This window comes from Epinephelus moara, chromosome 20 (assembly GCF_006386435.1).
Source record: "Epinephelus moara isolate mb chromosome 20, YSFRI_EMoa_1.0, whole genome shotgun sequence".
Lineage (NCBI taxonomy): Eukaryota > Metazoa > Chordata > Actinopteri > Perciformes > Serranidae > Epinephelus > Epinephelus moara.
Genome location: NC_065525.1, coordinates 7,819,374 through 7,846,879, shown reverse-complemented (window position 1 = coordinate 7,846,879; position 27,506 = coordinate 7,819,374). Strand labels below are relative to the sequence as shown.

General features: G+C 41.3%; 2 protein-coding genes across 3 annotated transcripts; one reads left to right on the top strand and one right to left on the bottom strand.

The window, feature by feature from the left end:
• Positions 1 to 1,004: 1,004 nt before the first annotated feature.
• Positions 1,005 to 4,044, bottom strand: acd (ACD shelterin complex subunit and telomerase recruitment factor). Its single transcript, XM_050072398.1, has 2 exons — positions 3,814 to 4,044; positions 1,005 to 3,697 (listed from the first exon to the last, which is right to left on the bottom strand). Exon 2 carries the CDS (start codon positions 3,600 to 3,602, stop codon positions 1,800 to 1,802), a length of 1,803 nt encoding a protein of 600 aa, XP_049928355.1. The 5' UTR covers positions 3,603 to 3,697; positions 3,814 to 4,044; the 3' UTR covers positions 1,005 to 1,799.
• Positions 4,045 to 8,001: 3,957 nt separating this feature from the next.
• gan (gigaxonin) lies at positions 8,002 to 23,520 on the top strand. 2 transcript variants are annotated; one of them, XM_050072395.1, is made up of 13 exons: positions 8,002 to 8,145; positions 8,745 to 8,941; positions 9,179 to 9,293; positions 9,431 to 9,781; positions 11,467 to 11,535; positions 11,718 to 11,869; positions 12,125 to 12,246; positions 12,432 to 12,544; positions 14,096 to 14,245; positions 18,017 to 18,153; positions 21,325 to 21,459; positions 21,807 to 21,916; positions 22,019 to 23,520. In XM_050072395.1, exons 2-13 carry the CDS (start codon positions 8,757 to 8,759, stop codon positions 22,189 to 22,191), a joined length of 1,812 nt encoding a protein of 603 aa, XP_049928352.1. In that variant the 5' UTR covers positions 8,002 to 8,145; positions 8,745 to 8,756; the 3' UTR covers positions 22,192 to 23,520. The 2 variants fall into 2 exon arrangements, with proteins under 2 accessions (XP_049928352.1, XP_049928354.1); XM_050072397.1 differs by having other exon boundaries at positions 8,004 to 8,145; positions 8,750 to 8,941.
• Positions 23,521 to 27,506: the final 3,986 nt, after the last annotated feature.

Here is a 27,506-nt window from a genome sequence, read left to right as displayed (position 1 = left end):
CTCGCTCACTGAAAGACCCAAAACGTATGAATATACTAACCTTTTTCATTTCAAAAGTTTAACTGCTGGAAACAAGAAGTCTCGTTCTTCCCTGAAAAGTGCTTTCTCATGCATCGTGGAGCTTCCAAACTGGTTGTGATGTCACTACATCAGAGGTGTAGATTTTGGGGGGGACACAGGGGACACATCCCCCTCAATATTTAGAACATGTGCATTTGTCCCCCCAAATAACACATGAAAGTAGCAGAGGACTTTTATTTTGACAAAATTAAAGACATTTACACCACAAATTGATACTGAAATGGCACAAAGTGGTGCATAAAATGTCACCAGAATGCAGAGTGGGACCCTAAGCCTTGTCAATAAAAATGTCTGTCACACAGTTGTGTGCGAGTCCTTTTCCGCTTTTTGTCACACAGTCAAACCATTTAACCACTAAGCTCATGATAACTTGTCCATTCACTGGTATTTTCTTGTCTACACAACTTGCCATCATGAGAATAAATTTAGGGCAGAAATGCAGATTTGATCAACTGCAACTACTACTTATTACAGTCACTGTGCGTATGAGTTTTAGCTGAACACTGAATAAGTCATCTGTATTATATTAATGTTGTTAATTTGTTAGGATTGTGGTCTGGCCTTTTGTCATTAACTCTGCACTGAACCTCTCAACCTCAGCTGGTTTGTAATCCAAGTTCCAACGAGTGGTACTTGGTGACATCTTCTGGACAAATAGAAAACTGCAATGTTACATTAGCACAGCAGATAAGTGAGACTTTTTCGTAACTTGAAATAATTTGTTGACTAAAAGTCACACTGAGGGTTCACCAGACTCTTAGAAAAGCCTTTTTTTCCCCTACTCTGTATAGTTTAGAGTACATGATGGACACTTGCTTGGCTTAATACAGGTCAGTTGTTTCCTCTGATATGATGATGATGGTAACGTCCACTTCAGCCCCTTGATCATTCTATATTTACTTGAAAGACCCATAAAGGAATAAAAACAGATGAGATATTTTGGTTGAACAAACTCTTTATTACAAAACTTGGTTGGTAAGCAGACCCTGAGCTAAGGAAATATGTCATCCCCCCACATGACCTTTTGTACATAAATTACTCACATGTTAAATTTAATTCTTGAAGAAAATTTTTTTCAGAGGCCGCTGGCTAATGTGGAATTGAAAAACTGAGAAAATTCTTGAACTGAGTAAAAGGCAGGCTGCGTTAAACAGCAAAACTATATCAAACATCTATTTATAAACTCTCACACAACTTGTGCAGTATAATCCTAGTCATATTTATCCAGTTGTATCTCAGTACTTCCCAAACAGACAGCCCCTTCCAACAGGAGGCTGAACTGAAAATTAAACTTATCTCTGCTCTCTTCAAAGCCAGACTCCACTGACCTTGCTGAACACGGGAGCTGCGAGTCTACTGCTTCCTCGATCAGCTGGTTACTTGGTGTTATTGTGCGACTTTGCTGTTTAAAGGGTTAGTTTGGATTCATCAGAGTCACACAAGAACACAAATACACTATCGATCCAATTTGTTGTAACACAGGGTAAGTAGTTGTTATACAAAAGGTTGTCTGGGGGGTGAAATATACTTTAAGATTAAATTAAGACAGCAAAGGAACAAAGTTTAAACTTATTACTTGGTAATTCAGACATAGCGTATAAAGCTGCTCTGGAATACTACCAGTCTGTGAGTCAACACTATGTCAGATGAGACAATAAAACAACAACTCAAACAATAACAGATCAGCTTAACTGTTCCTCAACCTTTTGAACCTAAAGTTAGGTGACCTCAGTCCTGTCAGACGAAGTTTGATCAGAGGTCACTGATGTGTTGTGTGGATTCTCTGTCTGCTTTGGAACGAGAAGATATTTCACCGCCCAGTGCAGCAAGGACTGTGCGACTTTGAAACGACTGAAATCCTGCAGATTCTGTCCTGACGCTTGGTAAGAGTAAGAGAACGGCCTGCCATCGCTGTGAACAGTGGGACTCTTACTCGAGACAGTCCCCGCAGTTTGACCCTGTCTGTGACTGCTGCCCTCTTCAGCCCTGGAGCCTGCCTGACTGTCAAAGAGCCAAGACGGAGGGCTCCCACTAATCTGAGATTCCTCCGCTTCCTCTTCCACTAAGGTGGTCAGTGCTTCTGGTGATGGCTCACTTCTCTTTCTCTTTCTTTTTTTTCCCTCAAAGGTTTCTTTTTCCAAAGTCTGTTTTTCCTTGTCCAAAGCCGGAAGATTTTGTTGTGCTGTGTCGCTGTGGTGTTCGTCTGTGGCAGGCAGTAGGTTTGACGGTCTGCTAAAAGGCTCTGGTGGACTCACAGAAGTTGAAGAAACCGCAGTGGTGGGGAGGCTAGTTGAGTGTGGCTGTCTCTGGTATGGTGGGAGGTAGCTGTTCTCTCCTTTGCTGTTCTCGGATGTCTGCCGGGATTCCTCGGAGCTGGTGACAGGAAGTTGCATGCTGGTTAAGACTGCAGAATGATCAGACTTGAATTCAGTGGCAGTGGGATTGTGGGGTGACTGGGTTGGTGTTGCTTCTGGGGATGCATCAGAGGATAATGAGGTTTCACATGGTGGAGGAAAAATGTCCCAAGGGTTGGATAAAGGCCGGATGTCACTGTCAATCATCAAGCCCTCGTGTAGCATGCTGTCCTCCAATGGACAAGGTGAATTCTCATTGTCTCCATCTGGCTCTACAACTGCTGGCTTGGCTATTCGCAACTCTGCACTATCAACTGAAGGCAGCGTCATCTCTGAAGATTTGCAATCTTGAAGTAACTCTCTCTTTCTGTCCTCAGAGGCGGCAGAACGGCCACTTGTTCCAGCACAGGTCTGCTGAGTATCTTCCTCTGGGATGATGAGACACTTTATGGGGACAGTGAAACATTTCATTCCTTTATATCTGACCCTGTCAACGTCCCAGCTCGTGGCAGTGAATGTATCTGGGTGGGCCAGTGATGGGATGTAAGTTGAGGTGGAGGGCTGCGGGCTCACTGGGCGGCTGCTTGCTACGATCAGCCTCTCCTGAACATCCTCCAGCACAGCCTGTAGACAGTCATGCTGCCACTCCCCCAGCAGCTCTGATAGATCAAACCCACACTGGCTCTTCTGAGAGTTCTCCTGACCCAGCAGGGCTCGCCATGTCATACAGACCTTCAGCCTGATGGAGGGCAGTGTCATGCAGCAAGGGGTGTTGTCTTTAACTGGACCAGCTGCAGTTGAAGCCAGCTCTCCAACTGATAAGAAGAATCTGCTTTTTGTCTGTTCAAGGGCCATGTGAAACTGCAGCCGGTAGTCCTGTATGCACACGGTGGTGTTGACCAGGCTGGTGAAACACTCGCGGTCCTCCTGCTCCTGGAGATGCTCCCAGGCTGATGCCGTGAGGATGGCCGGGATCCGGAGCACCCCGTCGGATAGGAAGAGCAGCCCTGTGGGGCCCTCAGAGCCCTGAGCCTGGGACTGAGACATCTGACCCACCCCGATGACATGAGCCTTGAGCCGCCCGCTGCTGCTCCCCTCCTCGCTGCCATAGCTCAGGATCAGACTCTCTATCCACGGAGACAGTGTGCTCCGAGCGGGTCTAGGCATGTTTGTAGTTTCAAACTGTGAGTCTCCAGTTACGCTCCGTCAGACACACACTCACAATGCTCATTGGTTCCTCCTTCACAACGTCACCCTGGGAGCTAGAAACACAAGAAATGCCACCTATTAGACATTGTAAAATACTAAGTTGTTGGTTTAACATGGCATTCTGATTTCATCGGGGAGAGAAGGTAGAAATGAAGCGCGAAAAACTTACTGTGACTGCGCCATACTGACGTCTCCACGACGGGCAGTTTTAAAGCGATGTTGCACGATTCTCTCTTATCATAATACTGGGCGTGCCTATCCTAAACACATAGGTAGCGCTTTTAGCTTTGAGACGTCCTGCGCAAAGCATAATAGTGTTTAAAGTTGAGGAAAGTTATGGCGGCGACAACTGTTTCAGTTGTTCTTCTTCTTCTTCTTCTCGATTTCCGGCAGTTTTGACGCTACCTGGCGTATCACTGCCCTCCACTGGACAGAGTCTATTTAAATCTTCATATACAGCCCTGCTTCACGCAGGAACTGTAAGGCTGCTTTNTGCAAACCCTACTTACCGGCATTTGAAGACAAATAACTCCTGTAAGCGCATCAATTCTTCTTCTTCTTCTCGATTTCCGACAGTTTTGACGCTACTTGGCGTATCACTGCCCTCCACTGGACAGAGTCTATTTAAATCTTCATATACAGCCCTGCTTCACGCAGGAACTGTAGGCTGCTTTTATTATCATCTGATGGTTCTCACCTTGGCCAAAAATAACTTTAATAGAAAATGTCTCCACACCCAGATCTGCCAGCTTCTTATAGAAAGACCTCCTCTCTGTTCTATACATCTGACATTCCATAATTACATGTTTAATTGTTTCTGACCGCCCACATTTACATAATCCATCAGGATGCTTCCCATAATATGCATATAATGATTTTGTCCACAATGCCCAAGCCTCAGTCTGCAGATTTTAACAGATTCACTTCGAGTTGCAGAAATATAACTAATTTTCCTAACCAAAGGCTGTACAGAAAAGTAATACCTTCCTTTAGTCTCCTTTTCCCACAGTTCCTGTCTTTCTTTTTCCACACCCTCTTTGATTTTCCCTCTCAGTTCCACTCTTCCTGGAGATATATTGAAGTCTACTACTTGTTTCTGCAGGGTTGCCTTTGCTATGGAATCGGCTATTTCATTTCCCTCAACTCCGGCATGTCCAGGAACCCAACAAAACATGACTTCACACCCATTCTTTTCTACTTGAAACAATACAGACAATATTTTTATAACAAGATCCGGCCGAGCTTTTGATTTTCCTCCTCTTATAGCCATTAGAGCTGCTGCTGAGTCCGAGCAAATCAGAACTGATTTTGGTCTTTCTTCCTCAGTCCACCTCAGAGCCCAGAGAATTGCCAGTAATTCTGCAGTAAAAATAGAACTTCCATCTGAGATACGATGATCAAACTTGAGTTTTAACTGATCTACGTACACCCCAAATCCTGCTTTCCCACTCTCTGGATCCTTAGAACCATCTGTGTATATTATCAGCTTCTCCTCCCTGACTGAATTGAGATATTCTTGTATTTTGTTCACCTCTTTCTTGTCTTGAAGAAAGCACAGCTTGATGTTTAATTCCTGCATTACCCACGGTGGTATTGAAAACCAGCTTGTTTGTTCCATGCCACCCTGTTCCATGCCCAGTTTCCTTGCCCACTGATTTATTCTGGCAATATATGGCTCTTGCCTGCTACCTCCTTCCACCTCTTGTAACAGACACCTAGCTGGGAAGGTTTGGGCACTCCTACTAATTTCTATCCAGTACTGTAGTCCTAACTTAATGCGCCTTAACCATAGAGGCATTTCTCCCATTTCAATAACTAGTGCAGGGATTGGGGAGGTTCTAAAAGCTCCACAGCAGAGTCTCAGGGCCTTTGCCTGTATGACATCCAACCTAGCCAGCACAGTTTTTGAGGCAGCACCGTACACATAGCACCCATAATCAATAGCCGATCTAATCATGGCCTGGTAAATTAGTTGCAATGTTTCCCTGACTGCTCCCCACTCACACCCAGCCAGGCTTCTTAAGATGTTAATGATTTTTTCATATTTGTCCACTGTTTTACCTACAGTATGTGCACAGCCTATGACATGCGCTCCTCAAACCAAACACCCAAAAATTTAAAAACCTTCACCTTTTCCAGTTGTAGCCCATATAAGTTCAGCCCTAAACTTGCTAACTTTCTTTTAAAACCAAAAATCATATACTTGTTTTGGGCACTGAAATCCTAAAACCCCATGTATTCCCCCATTCCTCTACAGTCTGTAGTGCCTTTTGAACCTGTTTCAAAATAAATTNCTTGGTAACTTTCTTTTAAAACCAAAAATCATATACTTTGTTTTGGGCACTGAAATCCTAAAACCCCATGTATTCCCCCATTCCTCTACAGTCTGTAATGCCTTTTGAACCTGTTTCAAAATAAATTCCACATTTCGTCCTCTTTTCCAAATGGCCCCATCGTCAGCAAACAAGGACAGCCCAAATCCTCTTCCTATATTATCAAAAATGTCATTTATCATTATGTTAAACAACACTGGTGATATTACACTTCCCTGTGGTGTACCGTTCTCTATTTCTACTACCTTAGAGCTGACCCCACCTACCCGGACTTGTATAGTTCTTTTCCTTAAAAAATCTTGGATCCAGTTAAACATTCGTCCCCTAATTCCTAGGTCATAAATTTTAATCAATAATCCCTCTTTCCACAGACAGTCATAAGCTTTCTCAATATCCAGGAAAACACCCACCACCACCTCTTTATTATTAAACGCCTTTTTAATATCTTGGTCCAGCAGTGTAACTGACTCCATTGTGGATCGTCCATTTCTGAACCCAATCTGGACATTAACAAAGAGCCCTCTTGTTTCCAGTACATACACTAGCCTATTGGTGACCATCCTCTCCATTATTTTACAGAGTACTGCTGTAAGTGCTATAGGCCGATATGAACCAGGGTCAGACGCCTTATTGCTTGGCTTCAGAATCGGAACCACTACTGCATGCTTCCATTCCTTCGGCAAGCACCCCTCTTCCCACACTGTGTTTAACAAAGCAAGGATCTCCTCCAACACTATGTCATCCAGATGTTTAAACAGCTCATAAGATAGTCTGTCTCGCCCTGGGGTGGTGTTTGCCCCTGCCATAATAGCATTCCTCAATTCCTTCATAGAGAAGAATAAATTAATTGGCTCCTCATTTTCTATACTCCTTTCCAGCTTCCACTGATTGGCTGACATCACCTCCGCCCTCCTCCTACACCTCTCATCCCCCAAGCTCTCTGATCTGTGCACTTCCTGAAAACTGTCTACAAACATGTCTGCCTTTTCTTTATTAGACACTGCCTCCACCTCACCCTTCTGTAACACTGGGATAGTTCTCTTCCTATAAGCCCCTGACATTCTGTGCACAGCTGACCATAGCTGCCCTACTGGTGTCTCTGGGCCTATTGTATCACAGTATTTCCTCCAGCTACTTCTCTTTTCTTCTTTTACAACTTTCCTTGCTAAGGCCCTTAACTGCTTGTACTCAATTACATTATCTGACATTGGATACTTTCTTAATTTCCTGTATGCTTTGTTCCTTTTTCTTACTGCTTCGTCACATTTTTTGTTCCACCAGGGTACACGCTTTCGGCAACTGTTTCAGTTGCTGAAAGGTAGCAGATTTAAGACAAGTTACCTTTCAAAATAAAAGCGCAAATGTTTGTGTACTTTTGCATAAATTAGTCAGTATGACCAAGAATACATGTATATTGGAAATTTTAAATGTACTAAATCATCAAAACATACTCATTGTTTTAGATGATGTATATTACTATAAAGTACACCAGAACTATACTAGTTGGTTTAGGTTTTACTCACACCGGATATGCTGTTTGGTTGTATTTCAGACAACTTTGTGCTGACGGGTTGGTTTTGTGGCCGCGTTCCGCTTCGTTCTATCTTCTCACTTCGTTTATCCATTTAGAAATCTAGACCAGGACAGTGCGGGAGAGTTTTATTTATCTTGGTGTAAAAAGATACTTTGTACATAGCCATTTATATCGCCTAACTTGTAACTGTTATACAGTGGTTTATCCGCAATTATGTTTGCACACAGGTTGCCTTTAAAGTATTGGAACGGTGTTTATCAGCACGCTTTCCGCCTAGCTGATGCTGCATTCAAGAGCTACATGAATTCTAGACGTGCTCTTATGGTTCTTACCTAAGTTGTTCAAAGCATGGATTAATTACGTACATGGTCTAAAACTATTAAACGAATCTGCTGTCTTTCGTCACAAAATGGCTTTTTAAAATCTCTATCTGGATAGGTAGCCCATACACTTTTAAGTGTACATTAACGGTAATTTCGTATTAATCATATTTCCTTTGACATTGAATGCAGCACATTACATGTCTTCACGTCCACTTTCCACATTCTCGCCTGGAGTGATTCATGTCGTCCTAAATGCAGTTAGGTACAGCCCGTGCTCTTAAAACAAGAAAAGCGCATTTCGTAGTCTTAAGGTAAGACTTTAAGGAGCGTGCACTTGAATTGCCAAAATGAAAAACATGACAACAAGTTTGAAACCATTGTAAACATACAGTTAAGGTCTCAAGCCTATGATAGAGGGTTTGTAGCTTTCTCCCATTTGTTACTAGATTAACCAAGTCAGACTAACGTTTACTAAATTACCTTTTGCATTAAATTGTATAGAGTTTTGCCAGTGACATTCTGTCGTCTTTGACAAAGGAGCTGTTGTTTACCGACGTGCTGGTTGTTTTGCTAGTAGCCTAGCCTTTACGCACCATTTTCACCAGCAGCTTCGCCAAACTTGATTTAGAAACCTGTCAGTGTACGACGCCTTAGTTTTCTCACAGTATTCGGCATACAAGTGACTGGCTTAACATTATATTACATTATTTAAGTTTCATTTCTCATATTTGGATTTTGTTAACACAGCTATCTACTCTCTGGTTTGTGCAGTAGCGTTAGTAGATGACTAACTAGCCAGATGAGTAACTTACCAACCCATTGTTAAAGACAATTTTTATGGGAACAGATGTTGTGTGTTGTATTTTGTGCAAGCCGAATTGAAGGCTGTCCCCTGTTCATGTGTTCATAGTCAAGCCCAGACATGCCCGATACTGTATCGAGTGATCCCGGTTCGAAGGTTTCGGACCCACAACATTCCCAGAAACTCCTCAGGGTGCTTCGCACCTTCTGGCAAGAGCAGAGTTTCCACGATGCGCTGCTGGTGGTTGATGGAGAGGAGCTTCCTATCCAGAAAAACATCCTGGCTGCTGCCAGCCCTTATATCAGGTTAGAACACCTGGCAGTGAAATCTGGTGTTCAGCACAGAGTCAGTCACACCAGCTCTGATATCATCACACTTGTTATCTCTGGCTGGTGGTTGCAGTGGTAAAGCAACATGGGCGTGTCCACTGTCACTAAGGCAGTGGTACTGCTGAGAGTTATAAATGTGCATCACCTGCATCTAGTTTTCATTTTCATGTTTGACATATTCAGCTTTATTAATGTTTTTTTTTCTTCTGTTAGGACCAAGCTGAACTACAATCCTCCAAAGGAGGATGGGTCTACGTACAAAATCGAGCTGCAGGGGGTCTCCATGCCCATCATGAAACAGATCCTGGACTACATCTTCAGCGGTGAAGTGAGTGTGGAGGGTTTTTTAAAAAAAAGCATAATGACACACTAATGTTTTTAGGCGTGGTAAGCTTGAGTAATTATTTCCTGCCTGTGCTGACACATAGTTGTTGTTATCCCTTTGGCTTTGGCCGTCACACACAGATCACTTTGAGTGAAGAGACCATCCAGGACATGGTGCAGGCATCTGACCTCCTCCTCATGACAGACCTCAAGTCCCTGTGCTGCCAGTTCTTAGAGAGCTGCATCACTGCAGAGAACTGCCTTGGCATCCGGCTCTTCTCTCTGCACTACTGCCTTTACCACGTCCACTATGCTGCCACCGAGTTTCTGCAGACACATTTTGGTGATGTTGCACGCACCGAGGAATTCAGAGAGCTGCCCCCGGACCGGCTCTGCGAGGTGCTGGCCATGGAGAAGCTGAATGTGGGCAATGAAAAGCATGTGCTGGAGGCTGTGGTGCGATGGTTTGCACATGACCCCGAGGATCGCAGGGTGGGTGATGCTTCCTCCAAGTTCAGGGTGGAGAAAATGTAAAATGTAGACAGGTAGCTTCTTGCTCAGCTGACCAACTGCTGATTGGATAAATAATTTATTTTCAGTGTTGGAATTAAGTTAATTTTAAACTAGGATAAACCAGGACAGTCACAAATTTGCACAAATTAGCTCTGGCCTTTTAACAATAGATGTTAAACTATATTTCTGGATAACCTCTCACAGGATCATATCTGATCACATTTACTTTTCCCCAGATAAGTATTTTGTAAACATGTTGTGTTGTAAAATGTGAATATGGTGTTTCTAGGAATCTTTTGGTTTCACTTTATTTCTACATGGTATGAAAATCATCAAATCTGTCATGAACTGCAAATTTTTTCCACACCATCTGTGCTTAAACCACAAAAACACTGACAAAAAATTGACATCATCTTATCATTCCCTCTGATTGATAACACAATTCAAACAAGTCTTGTGAGTTCATTGTTTAGGTTTTACTGCATGCTTATTTAATTATCAAACTTGTTTCCAGCAGAATCAGGGAGCTCTGATAAAACTAACTCTACAGTACTTGCCCAGCACCAAACATAAGACAAAGGTAGTGATGTTTGTGTACATGGCCAAAAAAACAACAACATTTTTTTGCCCTTATTTTGAATAAGACAAGATTCCAGCTAAGCTGTTAACATGCCTAATGAAAATTAATATTCCACTAATCGTCCCATTTATGTGCAGCTACAGTATGCATACTGTGATTAACATGCCCTAACATGGCATTTATCATGTGAAAATATAGAAAAGTAAAACAGCTGGAGCTACTTGTGCCATTTTCCTTCTTTGCATCAAAACAGATTTTTTTATAGTTTCCTTACAGATTGCGGACTTGTTCACCCATCCTGCCTCTTTCATTCCTTCAACCACCTCCTTGAAAAGGTTGCCGTTGTGATATTTGCACATATACAAAACCTGTTGATGTAAGTTTAATCATTTTTAACAGTAGGTGTGTTTCTCTTTCCAAATTTGACAACACTACAGCACACAGAGCTGAGTGTACACAAGCAAGAGGCCGTGTGTCCCAAACAGCAATGACAACCCCTAGTTGAGATGCATGTTTTAAATGCGCTGTGCAGATGTCCACAGCATGCCCCTAAACCCAAATATCGCCATATCCCACATGTGTCAATCAGAAAATGCTACATTTGCAATTAAGCCTAATTTGAAATAATCAAACAGAATATGCTATTCACATGAGCCTATCAAATTCTGAATATTGTCATATTTAGAATAATTGTGGAATATTAGAGTACACGTAAACATAGCCACTGACTAGTTTCTGAACGGGAACATTCAGCAGCTTAAGAGTCAGATATTTTGTTTTAATTGTTGAAGAGCAACACAGAGCTACAAGGGGAGTGAATATTGGTCCTAGATTTGCCAGGTGGAGACACACAACTCTACATGAATGCTATTGTATCTCTGTGTCTAGCAGATGTGGAAATAGGCATCTACTTCCCAACGTTTTTACTTTATAATTTTTATAAGATGATGCCATGTCAGTGTTGTGTTGACAGCTTGTTTCTCTGCCCCCAAGTGGCCCAAACAGTGAATTTATTTGGCTCCAAGTGCTGCGAGCTTGTGTTTGTTCCATAAACCAAGAGTGAGTCTTCCATCTGTATGTGTAGGTGCTTATGAAGGAAGTGATGTCTGCAGTGTGGGTGCAGGGCCTGGATGCAAGCTACCTGAGAGAGCAGGTAAAACGTGATGGTCAGATTCAAATGTATAGTATAATCAAAAGTGTAACAATAGGACCTGTGTGATGATGTGAATGTCCAGTCAGATTGTGTCTCTCATTGTGTATTCTGACTTTAAGGCAAAACTCCTCTAGGCTAACTCAGTAGCTAACCTTGTTGTGTGCTGCATGGTATCCCATCAGACCATGGGAGAGCCATTGATGAGGGAGGTGATCAGAGAGTACTGTCAGCAGGTGCTGGGGGCTGGTCCACTACAGGGGGAGGCTCTGCTCGCTGCCTTCAAACCCAGAGGTTACTCTGAGTGTGTTGTTATCGCCGGAGGAGAGGATCGCAAGTGAGTCACTGTCCACCATCTTTATTTTTCTTATTTGGACTTCACAGTTTTATCATCAGCATTACATCATAATCTTAAATGTTCAGTGGAGAGCTTTAGTGTCTATATATGATTTACAAAAAAGCTTTTCACTTCAAAAACATTTTTGGGAAAATGACTATGACAGAGGAAAACACTGGTATTGTAGGTCATGATGAGGTCACCCAGATCACATGGTTGGCTCCTGTGTGGTATGATGGTTTTTGTCTTGTACAGAACCAAGAAGCCATCTGCTGCAACACGCTGCATGTGTCCGCTCTATGACACCAACAGACAGGCCTGGATCGAGCTACAGCCAATGAGCGTCGCCCGTGTCGGCCACGGGGTGGTTGCTGCTGGTTAGTGCTGGCTAGGCCAGGAAAAAAAAAACATTCACCACAACTGAAGCGAAACAGCAAAGACATCTGTAACTCATGTCTTGAGTGACTGAATCAAATGTTCTTCTATTTAGCAGAACAGTGCAAACATAATGTCCAGCAAATATATATATGTGAGTAATGACATTGTGTTTCCTGTCTGTTAGAGGGTTTTCTGTTTGTCATGGGCGGAGCAGATGAACACAATACAGTCCTAGACAGTGGAGAGAAATATGACCCTGACTCCAACACCTGGAGCTCCATACAGCCAATGCTACAGGTATACTCACCCCTTTCTGTAACCATGCTCTCCTGAGGCTTCAGCTGTTAAAATTACTCTGTTATCAGTAATATAAATGACTGAGAGTGATCTTTGCAGTAGATTTGCAGTCATTTTTTTCTTGTGCTTTACTATGCAGTTCCTAAAGTTCAATGTTTCTATCAAACAGACGGAAAGTGCTGAAGGTGCACTTTGCTGGACATATCAGTTAGTCTTTGTTGATCGTATCACCAGCAAAAGTGAAAGCTAACCCCAGCTTCACTCTTTTTTTAGGGCTACAACTAACGATTATTTTCATTGTTGATTAATTTGTTCATTATTTTCTCAATTAATGGATTAGCTGATTGGTCCAAATGGCAAAACGATGATGTCCTCAAATGTCTTATTTTGGTCACAACACAAAGATAATTAGTCCACAGTCACAGAGGAGTAAAGAAACCAGACAACAGTCACATTTAAGAAGCTGGAATCAGAGAGTTTTGACATTATTATTTCTGAGAATAAATCAATTATCACATTTGTTGGCAATAAATTTAATAGTTTTTTTTTTTAAAGATTATTTTTCTGGGCTTTTAATTGATATGACAGTGTGTGAAATGGGGAGACAGAGAGTTTGGGGACTGACATGCAGCAAAGGGTTGCAGGCCAGACTCGAACCTGCAACCACTGCAATTAGGCAATGCTTCTGTTCATGGGGCGCCAGCACTATCCACTACGCTACCCACGCCCCAATAAATTTAATAGTTGACAGCTAATCAATTAGCTGTTGCAGCTCTACTCTGGTGTGCTTTATTTGCATTTTTTCCCATTGTTATGTCAGCAGTTGTCTTAGCTTCCTCTTAAATGCGTGCTGCTAAAGGTCTGGTAACTGGTTGCCTTTATAAAATCCCAACCTCACCTGCGCTCTGTGCCAAGGAATGTCCCAGACACAGCAAAATATGAAGAAAATGAAATACAGCCAGAGGGCAGAGTCTCTGCAGATAAATACACCATCACACATTTTTTGTGGGTCATAAGTGATAATCAGAAGAGATTACCTTTGAATAAGTCTATGGGTATTTTTAAAGGGAAATCTTGAATAGTAATTCTTTTCAACTCATACATTTTGCTGTTGGTATTTGCTGCTGTTTGCAGCTGTCTGTTTTGCTGATTTTTAAGCCGGTAAATGATCAGTCCACCATACAAAGTGTGTTTCCGCAGCCATGTTTGCACACTCTCTGACCCCTGTATTAATTTACTTCATGACCACTAGGTGCCAGCAGAGCTGCAATACAGGTTAAACCCAAGTTGGCAGCACAAGCAGACTTGACAGACTACGTAGTCATAGTCATCTGCTTACGCTTTTTAGAGATCAGTGTTGGCATTCACATTGTATATTGGATATATTTTGTTGAAGTCTCTAAATGCTCATGTGTGAGACATGTGTCAGACTTCAATATATTGTTAATACTGTTTTGATAGCTTGGTGTCATTATTGTGTTTTAAGTGTGATTTGAAATTTTCTAAAAAGCCCAAAAGTGCTTATGTGTGTGGTTGGATTATCATGTCTAGGCTCGTCAGAGCTTTGGTGTGGTGGAGTTGGATGGTCTGATCTACGTTCTTGGAGGAGAGACCAACGAAACAGAGCTGCTCACAGTTGAGGTGTATGACCCTCACTTCAATACCTGGAAAATGCAGACCAGCATGACCATGGTCCGCAAGGTAATAACACATACACAAATATCACATTGACAGGATGTAGAACATGTGACACTGTTGATTACTCAGATACAATAATGGCACAACACACTAGTTACATTTATATCCCCACTTTATTGTTAAATGAAATGTTGTACATTAAATTCTTTTAGATTAGATCCAAACTCAGGCCTGGAAATATCATTTAAAATCAATATCACAATTATTTGTGACAGCAAACCTCAGTAACTATTAGTGAACAAGATTCTCCGTCCTCACAGTGGAGCTCATATTAACTCTCATGGATAAAACATGGATTATGATAGAGTACAATTTGTTGAACATATTCAGTAGTTAAGAACTTCTTATTTGCTGAAATAGGAAAATCAAACTGAAATATGTTGTATTTCAATAAAATAATTAATATTATAGAAAGATCTAAATAACATTGAATGGCCTTATTTTATTTCATGATTATTTCACATTATATTAACAAACAAGTGTCAAAATAATGTCACTTAAATGACCGGCTTCAGCCTCCAGACTGCAGTCTTGGAGAAAAGGGCCGTAGCTAAGTTTGGGCCTAATTTCTGTGTTACTATATTTAGAAGCTACAAACAAAACTCTGAAGTCTGCTTGATTCTTGAGGAGCTGTAACATTTATTTTCTGACAACATTTTAATTTAATATACTTTATTAATCCCCAAGGAAATTCAATTTTTTCACTCTGTTGTCAATTACACACAGTTCCAAACACACACATGCACAAACAGCACCTATACATGCACTAAGTGGAGAGATGTCAGAGTGGGGCTGCCCATGACGGGTGCTCCGAGCAGTTGAGGTGAACTGGCACCTCTCCAGCCACCAGTCCACACTCCATATTTTGGTCCAGACGGGGACTTGAACAGGCGACCCTCCAGTTCCCAACCCAAGTCCCTATGGACTGAGCTACTGCCGCCCCTAACATGAAGCTCAAAATGAACATACACTGTTACATTCTTGGATCACCACTAACTTGACTACATTCCAACATCCAAGATACTGTATTCCCGCAGCACATGACATGACCTCCTGCTCACCGGCGAGACACACACTGCGCTGAGCACTCCCAGTGAGGCTGCGCTCCATGCTGTTTGTGACAGTATTTACATTAAGCTTCATTTTGGCCTGCATCATGTCATGTTGACTGAAGACACAGTGCATCCGCATGACCGACATGACATCTGTTTTGTGTACCAGCTCTTTCTCAGCTGCTACCGCCCAGCTGTCTTTTTCCAACAATTGGCTTGTTTTTAATCCACTACTCTCACCAGGGTCCCCACAGGTCCTTCAAATCATTTAAAGTTTGTAATTTTGAGGGAAAAATAGATAATAGACATAAATAGACATGGGTCACTGAAAGTGCTTGACTTTATGTATTTTGTGCAAGAATAAAAACTTGATCTTCTTTGATGTTGTCTGTCATCAGTCTATCACAACTGAGACCTCTTCACACAGTCAAGCCTCTCTCTCTTTTCAATTGCTATTTGTGAGCTTCTGTAAAGCCTGATACTTTTCATTATAAACATTCTCACTGTTGTAACAGTAATTAACCCTGATCCTTCTAAGTCCTTGAATTTGACATAACAAATGCGGGGGAACCCTGTCTCATACACTCTTTTACTTTCTCACACCTGGTACCAACTAGCATTGTCTCATTCTGTAAATGTTCTGTCATGTTTGAATGAAGCTGTAAGGGACATTAATGTAAAAGACACCTATGTCTATCTTTAACAGATAGATCCAACTAGCTTTATTATGCAGTCTATATCTGAAAAGGGCTGTGATACTGGTTCCAGTTATGTTTGGGTTAGTTTCTCAGCCCTAATCTATAGATTATGTTCTGCTGATATTGACATGGCTGCTACCTCCCTTTGGAAGAAGAAATACTTTATAAATCCCTGAGGGGGATTTGAAATACACACATGCACAAACAGGACCTATGCATTAAAAATGGAGAGATGTGCCCAAGGACAGGTGCACCAAGCAGTTGGGGCTTTGGTACCTTGTTCAAGGGCGCCTTGGCGGTGCCCAGGAGATGAACTGGCACGTCTCCAGCTACCAGTCCATGCTCAATATTCGGGACTTGAACCAACAACCCTCTGGTTCCTAACCCAAGTCCCTATGGACTGAGCTACTGTCGCGCTGAGTTCCAGCAACACAATAAGAGCAAGAGACCATCTTGGGATGCGATCACTCCAGCCGTGATACAGTGATCTGCCACCAGTGAATGTAGGCCAGGGGCTACTTTCAGCCCTTGCTCAGATCATATTTGACCTTCATTGTGATCTCAGCTACACACAGGATTGGAAATTGGCATCAGTCATGAGCCAAGTGCTGTTAAAATATGCAAGTGGCTGCTAGATTTGCTTCACTCACCAGCCAAAAAAACAACGGTAATCTATGGAGTAGCTGGTAGATTTGGGAATCCACCAGCCACAGTGGCAGGTGAACAAAAAAGGTAATTTCCAACCCAGACTACACACCTGTAAATCAAGTGACAAAATCAGTCCACAGACAGACAGACTGACCGAAAGATAAACACCTGGCAGAGTACTCAAAGCGGCTTCTGGGGTAGTTATGTGTTGTGTTGTTTTGTTGTTTACATAGACAAATTCCCCTCAATATTTAGAACATGTGCATTTTCCCCAACAATAAAAACATGAGAGGAGCAGAGGATTTTTATTTTGGTTAAATTAAACACAAATTGTTTGATGCTCAAAATTTCCTAGGGGAGAACTCCCAAATGCCCTATTTCATTAATAAAATCTGCATCCTTTTTTTTTAATGGGCATTTTTTGCCTTTAATTGATAGGATAGTGAGAGAGAGAGAGAGAGAGAGAGAGAGAGAGAGAGAGAGGGAGAGACATGCAGCAAAGGGCCACAGGCTGGAGTCGAACCCAGGCCGCTGCAGCATCAGCCTTGTACATGGGGCGCCTGCTCTACCACTAAGCCACTGACGCCCCGAAACCTGCATCCTTTTAATAAACAGAGACTAGCTAGGGCTAGAATGAAGGGTTTGTTTTTTATTATTGAAGAATCTTTTATAATCATTTTTACAATTACATGAATAATCATTCAGTTTATGAAAAGTAAGAAAAGAATGAAAAATGGCCATTAGAATTTAGGTTGATAAATAAATAGTCCACGGCGATGTCTTCAAATAACTTGTTTTGTTGGACCACCAGTCCCACAGCCCAATGATAAGAGGGAAGAGGGACACCTACGAGACAGAGATAGAAATATTTGACATAAATGATTGATCTGTTATATATTTGATTATGATTGCAGGGTCCTGTGGTTTCGGGTTTGAGACACTGACTGTGTAATTCAGTTGTCCTGTTAAAGTTCAGCTGTGGACCTTTGTTGAATGACATCCCTCTTCTCTCTGCCCTCATTTCCTGTAACTATCAAAAGACGGCAAGAAATGCAAGTGAAATTCTCTCAAAACCCAACCAAAAGTGAAAAGGGACCTGGAAGAGTCATTCAAAGAAAAAATCTGTATTACATTACCAACATAAATATAAACTTTTCCTGCCTCCTTATTTAGTTCTTGCCTAATTTTTGTTTCTCACATTAAACAGTTCTCTTTGTCCTGACATTGTACCACACACACTTATCAGTGAAACTGAAATGACCAAGAAGAATGGGCCCAAGGCTGTTACAACCCTTAGACAAAGTGCTTCACTTTTCTACTGCGAACCTCTCCCCACATGCCATGACTTGTACAGCCATGTCTGTCTTCTGCTTCAGGTCGGCTGCTATGCCTCCATGAATAAGAAGATCTATGCCATGGGTGGGGGCTCCTACGGCAAGCTGTTTGACTCTGTTGAATGCTTCGACCCCAAAACCCTGCAATGGACAGGCCTCTGTCCTCTAAAGGAGAGAAGGTAAACACAAACTCTGATTGCTGATTAGCTGTTGTGGTCTTAGCAGGATGAAAGAAAGATGATCTATACTTTGATCAGCTGACAAACACACCAGTTTAAAGTCAATATTTGTTTTCTTCTTCTCATGTTATTGTCTTGTTATCCTCTCTTTTCTGTCCATTAGAGATATTTTTGTCACATTATACACACTTGCCATGTAATGCCAACATTTAACATTTAACAGCCTGTGGTACTTAATGTTGTCGCTGTTTATATTGCTCAACAGGAAATGAAGCACAGCTTCATGGTTTTTGTTGCTCTCTCAGGACTGTCAGTTTTAGTTTCAGTTTAATGTCCCTCAAATGACACCACAGTCATACTGAAATCATGGCAGTCATATCAACATGTTGCTCAGGATGTTGAGTCACACTGTATACACTTGTTAGTCATAAGCAGAACCTGTGATCCTAACATGTGAAGAAACAACATTCTGTCCTTTGGTTTGCCTAACTCTTGATCAATACTACCCTTTATGTTTGGAGAAGGTAGAATTCAAGCTCATGTGTACACTGAACCCTCAAAGAGGTGTGTGACATCATGCCTTGTAGAGTTGCCTATTTTGTTGACGTTTTCAACCCAGATGTCAAGTTGAAACATCACTTCAGGGAGCTTCTTTATACGTTTGCCTCTATCTGTTAAGAAATGCTGGCAAAATCAGATTTTTTTTCTACTCCTTGGTTTGTAAAGAACATATTTATTTCTGTTTGTATATGTTTGCCTCTTTCATATTGCCTTGATTTTTCCTCTGGATCAGCCATTGTGCCATGAACCCTTTGATTATAAACATACCGTATACTGGCCTCTCTTCATCATCAGCCGATAACTTTTATTTCAAGATTCTTTGACACATTGTCTTTTCCTTGGTTCAAGCTGTAAGTTACCAAGCCTCTCTTTAAATGTTAACCTTATTAAAGGTTCAGGGTGTAGGATTTAAGGGTATATATTGGCAGAAATGGAATACAATGTGAAAAGTATGTTTATTTGTTGTATCATCACCTGAAAATAAGAATTGTTGTGTTTTAGTGACCTTTTATTGAGCATATAGTATACCTAAATGAGGAACAGGTCCTCATCTATGGAGATCACCATTTTGCCTCTTTACAGTAGCCCAGAATGGACAAACCAAGCATTGGCTCTAGATAGGGCCATTGGCGGTGTTTCTTTAATATGTCCAGTTGTTTTAGGTTGTTGTGTGCAATGTGGCAAAGCAGGATTACTTAATGGCAGGGATACTCAACTTGCTTTGCCTAGGGGCCACTTTTGCAAAATGACTGGAGGCCAGGGGCGAGTTAATAAACAGACATCAATAACATTTATCAAATAAAATAAAAAAAAATAGGCAAATCCAGTTGCAGCTGCCCCACACAGGTCAGGTGTATGCAGGGGTGTCTCTTGGACTTGAGGACATTGGAGACTTAGCTTGGACCTCTGTCGGTAGTCGGGATAATTCTCCCTTTCCCATTCATTTATTTTTTAATAAACAAACTCTATTTAGATGCTTCTTTATGCACTCTGGCACCTTATGTGCAAGGTACATTGTTGGCATATTGCTATTTTGAGTGTTTTTGCCATTGACCATCAAAAACCTGGTCCAAAGTCAGAATGCTGCAGTATTTTACTGCTATTTAAAGGGCTCATTATTCAGGTTGTAAGATGCACCCACATAGGTCTGTTCACACCACGCCTGCACTCTGCCTGTCACACACACAGGTTCTGCCTGTCACAACCCCATGGGCTGCAGGTTGGTGAATCAATACATCATTAATCAGAAAATATTAATGACATTCTCTAAAACACGAACATAGCAGAGAGCAGAGCAGAGCTGCACAGCTGCTGCCTGACTCCCCATTAAGAGAAACCCTGTGCACATTTACACATGAGAAGCAGCATTACTTAATCGATTATTTCAGAAGCAAAAAGTATAGTTCAGTTTCCTCCGTCAAGTTTAAAACTAAAATTTTTAGTTTTGCCACTTAAATTTGTCATACTATTTGCAGCAGTGACATCACTGCTCTTACTGCATTAAACTCAGTAGAAAACCAATCACTTCATCAGTTTGCCAGATCCGCCGTGTAAATGGCAGTGCACCAGGTGCAGGCATGCCTGGGGCCATATTGACAAACATTCTGAGAGTACTCAGAAAACTTCTAACTTAGCCTAAACATTTTCAGTAAGGAGTCCTAGCTGAAGATTGATTTAGGAAAGTCCTCAAAACAACTCTGAGCAAGAAAGGGATGGAAACTTTTATCTTAGTGAAGAGTTGGGGTTGACCCCAATACAAGGTATGGTGCATTCGTCTAACAGATGTGATGTGTGACAGGCCGGGTCAGTGCTGGTCTGGGTAGGCATATCCTTGGAAGGTGGCACAGACCTCCATGTCATAGCCAACGGTACCCAGAAGATTTTCAACTTGAATCATTTTGTTCATCAAGATCTGATGTGTGATTCAAGTGTTGCTTAATTTTTTTGAGCAGTGCAGCATGATCTAATCTGTAGCATTTCATTTACTCGCTGTCATCCAGCATTTGGAAAATGTTTCTCTGACTTCTTTGAATTTCCTTCATTTTCTCCTCTGCTAAAGAAACTCTTAAGCCTCTTAAAAGTCCTCCTCTCTACTCCTGACAGTTTTCACCTTAGGATCTCTTTTAAGATCTAAGATGCTCTGTGAATAACTTTCATCTTTACAAGGATTTAGTCTTAACTTTAATTGGAAATTCTAAGAAAACATCACAATTCAGTAGGAGCAACTCTTTGTAGTCAGAAGCTTTGTGAATACGGCCCCTGGCTTTTAAAGAGAATGGGAGATGACACTCTTGATTGGTTGAATTCATGTTACACCCAAAACACACCTATGACCAATTAAGAGACTAAATACAACCCTTTTACCCCTTGTGCCTCACTTTGCACCCAGATGATGTGCTGTTTGACTTGGTTGGACACACCCCAAATGCTTTTTTGCCATGCATTTTAGACTATGTACTATGGGCCATATTTAAAAGGTTTAAAGTGTCTTGATTTGTCAGAAATTAGCCAATAGGAGACAAACCAGACAGGACATCTGGTTATTTTATCCATTAACAGTTTCTCAGTTGATTTTCCAGAAAACTTACTCCTCACTTCTTTCCTGGTCAGGTTTGGGTCGGTGGCATGTGGCGTCGGCCAGGAGCTATACGTGTTCGGTGGAGTTAGAAGCAAGGAGAACGACAACCCTGAGCAAAGACAGATGACCACCTGCAAGTCTGAGTTCTATCATGACGAGATGAGGAGGTCAGTATGGAAACACTGCTTCTGAAGGATTTTTTGAAGCTAATTCAAACTTGCAAGTTTTAAACTTTTATATGATTCTTTGATTGTGTTATTATTACTTTGGTTTTAGTGTCCCATCATGGTGTAAATGTAAGAGTCAAAAATCATTCTTGACCTTGGAAACACGAGTTGAGAAAACAGTCTCACAGCAAGGACTATTTAATTGCTGTTTTTAAGTTTTTGATTATTTTTGATAATTTTTATTATATTTCATATTTTTTGTGATCGGTTTTATTATTTCCTTTTTAAATTTCATACAGAGAAATGTGTTTTTTTTACCCATATCTGTTGTAATATGATGGGTACAGGTGGATGCTCTTGGATGACCAGACACTGTGTATCCAGACCAGCTCATCCTTCATTTATGGTGCTGTGCCCATCGGAGCCAGCATCTATGTTGTGGGAGACCTGGACACAGGTCAGTAAGACTACACCAAGTGAAACAACAACAGATTTCTGATAAGGTTACAGTAATGTCAGTATTTGAATGTGTAAGGTTGGTGTTTCCTGCGTGTTACAGGAACGAGCTTCGACTACATTCGAGAGTTTCGCCGCAGCACTGGGACGTGGCATCGCACAAAGCCCATGTTACCCACTGACCTCTCCAAAACAGCCTGCGCTGCGCTACGCATCGCCAACTGTCGACTGTTCCGCCTTCAGTTGAGCCAGGGCATGTTCCGAATCCGAATGTGACTTTGGCACACCAGCTGGCGCTGCGTTGACTTCATGCTCCACTTTTGCACACTGGTAATTTCTACCTGCTGTAGGCCTTGGTTTAGGGATTTTATGAACACTATATTATTATAGTTGCTAGATATTGAGGATTGTGACTGTCCATTCAGGAGTTTACAGTCAACTGAGACTCGACGGGACAAAAGATCGTTTAACGTTATAAGTTTTATGACCGTTTTTTTTTATAACGCTAAATATTTTTTCTTTTTAACATGGGATTTGATCATTATTTGCTTTTTTATTTTTATGGACATTCCTCATTTGTTATGTTTACTGATGATCTGTTGCTTGGTGAGGGATCTAAACTGTGAACAACAGGTGATGAATTATCTACCGCATTGTTACATGAGGAATTATGATTGACATTTTAAATGCACTGCTGGGTTGCAATTTGTATTTTAGAATGTATTATGTTGTTTGTTGGTGTATTGTTCATCTTTCTGGCCAATCATTTACAACATAATCACTTATCCTGATTTTTGCAACAGCTGCAGTGGAGGTGAACGGTTGAAAATGTTGTAGCTCAGTGGGAAGTGAGACTTTGGCCTCCTAGAATCAAAGAGCTGTGGGGCGTTGTGCGTAATAACAATGATCTTATGGGTTCAGTGCATGTTACACTGTGCGAATTGGCTCTAATAAAATTTTGGTCGCAATATGCATAAGACTGTACAGTATCGACTTTGGGACCTGTCAGACTGCGAATTATACTGTTGCCATGTAAATAGGAGAGAAAAAAATGCAAGCAGTGAAATGTCATCAACTCGTGTCATCCGTGTACGCCGCTTTCTAGTTTTAAATGCAGCAAAACAAAAAAACTTTGTGGTCATAGCGTGGGCACTGTCATGGTTTTTTTGTAGCTTTATTTTAAAAAGTGTCGCTAACAAAATTGCATTGGCCATTGTATTATGCTTTACCTCATGTTGTTCTCTGATTGGGAGGTTACAGTAGAGCCCCCGAGGGGAGGTTGTGCGTGCGACACATTTGAAGAGTTTCACTTGACATAAATTTAAGAGCAGTGCAACGTTTTCAATTTAAGCTTTGCCGAAATCTTGCAGTCGTCTCCTTGGTGACCAGAGACCCCCTGCTCTTTTCATGCTACGAGTCTATTTCTGTCTCATTTAGTGAAGCATAATCTGCACAGGAAGTTGTTTAAAATCACACAAATATCGCTCTGTATATGTGTTTTTAGGTTAAGAGTATATTTATTGATGGATCAGCTCCCTCTGTAAGCTGCAGATTCCCCTCACTCACTACGATGGGCAGGGAAATAAATGAATTACTAAAAACAAACACTGTTGATTTCTTCCCATGGCACTGACGTGAAAAATATTTTTGGTCACTAAAAGTCTGATGTCTGTCTGCCTGGTGAAGGCAGTTCGGCCGGCCGCTGTCCTCTCAGCTCCACGGGAGCTGCTGCTGACAGACACACTGCACATTTAAGACTACTTATTACACTTAATTTCTGTCCAAAATGTGTCATATGTGTTTTGCAACACTCATCAGAAGTGTCGTGTGCCCAAACATAAATCAAGCTTAATCAAGCTCCTTGGTACCAACCATGTCAGCATAGCTTGTTGGGAAGGGGACTAAATAACCAAAGTTAAACTTTGGTGAGGGAACAACTTGCATGCCAGTTTTTAAAAGGGTCCCTTGAACTCTGTGTGTCGGTAACTGTCTACAGTATGTAATGTGCATGCACATCAGATAATTTGTGACATCAACTGTAAAATAAGAAACCAAAGTGTCAGACATAGTTTTCAACTAGCCTATATTTATATACTTAAACGGCATAATCGCATTCCTGAAATTCAGTTATGGCTTTTGGTTGTGGTGTTCCACCCGAAGATTTTCAGTAGCATCATGTGGCCACTCCTATGAAACATTTCTGGGGGTGCCATTGGGGTTGTAGAAGCAGTCACAAAGCCCTCTAGCGGCTGTAGGAATTATGTCTATTGTGAATCGAAAGCAAAGGGGGAAGTAATGGGAGATTTTTATAAAGCTTTAAGTAAAGGAAGGAGGTTGGGTTGGATGGATGGGTCAGTAAAATATCTGACATGGGAGACTTTCCCTGTTTCCTAGTGACAGTCAGCATTACTTTCTTTTAACCATTCCCCAACATTAATGAAAGAGTTATTAGTGTAACAAAGTGGAACTTATCCCACAATGCATTGCACAGACTCATGGTTTATGCATAGAATGGATGAGGATTTTCCATGAAATCATGAGTCACTGAGAGACAATGCAACACAACAGTAACCTTGGCTGCGTAACTTGTTTCAGTGAGTGTATCTGCAGCATCTCCTTCACTAAAAACACCCCTGGGCAGATGACTTCCACATTTTCACTGACGTGTATTCCACAAACTTGCTGAATGTTTAAGATAAGGTAAGACAAGGTAAGATGTCCCAAATGGGAAATTTGTTTTGTGCACATGTGCTCTACTCAGTAGTCAGTTTTAATTGTTGACCAAGCTGTCTGGACCCAGCCTGTTCAGAAATAGACTTTGCTGCGAGTGACACTCCTCAGTTGCTGGATGCGTTGCTGCCTTTGTGACCTCTGACCCGGCTTTCCAGTCAGTACAGTTTTGGCATCCCTTGACCCCATTTGTTCTGTGTGAGTTACAGCTGCTGCTGTCGGTCCTCGGCTCCTGGGGCAGCACATACAAACGTAGACACACTCAGTGGAGCTCATGGAGTGTTGATACAAACACACCTCTCATAAGATCAGGAAGAACATTCACTTGACACACACTGCACACAAGAAACTTTCAGGGTTTAAACTGAGCTTTTGCCAGTAAGGTCCTATAAAAAGTAGTCTTTTAAATACAAAAATCCATGTTCTTGTTAAAATGAAAAACTAATCAAACGTGAGAAAATGATTTACCATTTGAAGACTCTATATTCATGTGTTTTGTGTGGAAAATTGTAAAAAAAATGGATGTGTTTGAATCAGTGGGAGTCAGTGCTGTTCACACACCAAATCAAAAACAAACCCCAGCACCAAAATTCAAAACAAGATTTTAGAACTTTCAAACTAAAGAGAAGGCATCCTGCCGCACCAGCTGGACATAAGTTGAGTCAACATTTAGTGATAGATTGTAACCACCTAGTTTTACACTAAACTTACCACTTTGTTCAGGTGCACCATCTCGCCATTTCTGTTGTGCTTTGATGTTCTATTATGTTACCAAGGTGAAGATGGCTTTATTACACATAGGGTCATAAATAGTCACATCAGTATGCTTGAAAACTTCTATTTTGGCGAAGAGATGGAAGTCAACTCCTGAACAGTTGACAGTGCCTTGTGGAGTTTTTGACGACTAGTAGTGCTATGGAGCAATGTTTTTACAGGTTTACAAGTTTGTTTGTATTTACAAACAAAGAAGTGCAGTAACGCATGTCTACAGGCAGGAAAGGCATGAATGATGGTGACTGTAAAGTAGTGTTTGAAGTGGGCCGGTACTCACCGTTACACAGTCTTGGCAATTGATTGCAGGGCTGCAGTATGCAGTATGAGTCCTGGCTCATACTGGTGTACCATAACTTTTCTTGCACACCAGGCATTTCTCACAAGCTGCTGTACTCTTGTCTTCCCTCTCCATGCCTTCTCTGTTGGCAGTGAGTCTAAGAAACAGCTTCATCTTCAAAAGTCAAATCATACGTTACTAAATGCAGGCCGGGAGCAGCAAGCTAACCTTAGCGTCACTTCTAGCAGCAAAGAGTCTGTTGATGTAACGTTAGCATCCGCAAAACCCGCAAGTCCACCGCAAGTGATGACAAGACTGGTTCCTTTAAGTAACCCTGCACATATTATTCATCTGCCACAAGCAAATTGACTCATAAAACAGCTCTTTCCATCTCCCCAGTGCACACACCAACATGTGAATAAGGGGAGTGCTGGCACTTATGTTTTTGCACTTCAAGCACTGCTGTAGAGCATAATACCAAGCATGCATGTCAGTGACATCATAACTCCACAGAAATGTAGTCTGTTACAGGAAGTGTGCTCTCTGTATAAATATCAAAGCAGATTCTCCTCTGGCTATTCCATCATCACTTTTCTCTAGCTGTCGCTAACAGGAAGGAGTAACTTTTAAGTTTAGTCTTTATTCTATGTTGTGTTCAGCTGACAAAAAAGCCAAACTGATATTTTTTAATATAATCTGAAATATATAAAAAGGTCAATGTTGTCATTGTGTCAAACCCCAGATCAAACCTGTCGGTAAAAGAACAGTCCCCAGACAGTACTCACGCTGATATGACTCACCAGCTGAAATAAAGGATTTCCTGCAGTTCATCGTCACTCTCAGCACAACACAAAGCTGGAGGACCAGTCTCCTGAGGCCCATATGTCAATATTGTGCTTCCTTATTTTTGCACAGACACTAGCATTCCATAGTGTCCAATCATTTACAGTAAATACTACATTACATTTCCAAGCTGCTGTGTATCCTAAAAAACACTTATTCTCATGTGGAAACACCTTATGACTTTGTTGTGATACACTGGAGCAGAGCATAAGCGAAAATAATAGCTAAACTGAAAAGGTATAGCGTTAACCAAAGCTGTGTTGTGCAAGACGGGCAGTGGAACTGTTGTTTCAGTTTGTACTTTTGTTAGTGATGCATGAGGAAGTTTTGTAAGATGCTGGTCATGAGTGTCATTCATTTACGTCAATGGAATTAAAACACCAATGTGGTCAACTATATCCTGTCTTATCCCATTTGTTTATATTTTTGTTTGGATGCAACCAAGTGCTGATACTCATTCTGAGAACTAGACTTTAATCGATGACTCAGGCAAAGAATGAATAAGTTTCCTCTCAATACTGATCCTCCATTGTTAAAGTTCTAAATTTATTACAAATACAAGAAGTATTTATATGTTGTTTTATTTGGTAGCATTTTGCTATAGTACATCTAACGTGTAAAGCAGTTGCAAACTAGTTATCATTGTAGCTCTGTGGTTGATGTTAGGATTGAAGACAGATGATTTTGCTTTTCTTACCAGCAGTGAGGCTAAAAATTCAAAGTTTGACCTGATTGTGATACTAGCGTAAATGACATAGGATCATTGGGTCACTCTTTGGATAATAAATGTGCTTTTTTTGCACTTTTCTATGACAGTTTATAATTAATACATATATGCCCAAACTACAATAAACACACTTAATATGACATGATATTTCTATCTACTCTAATAACCAAGCTTATTTATATGTCTGGGGGTTTTTTTGTTTGTTTTTTTTCTCCCTGAAAGTCTTCAAAGTTGGGCAAA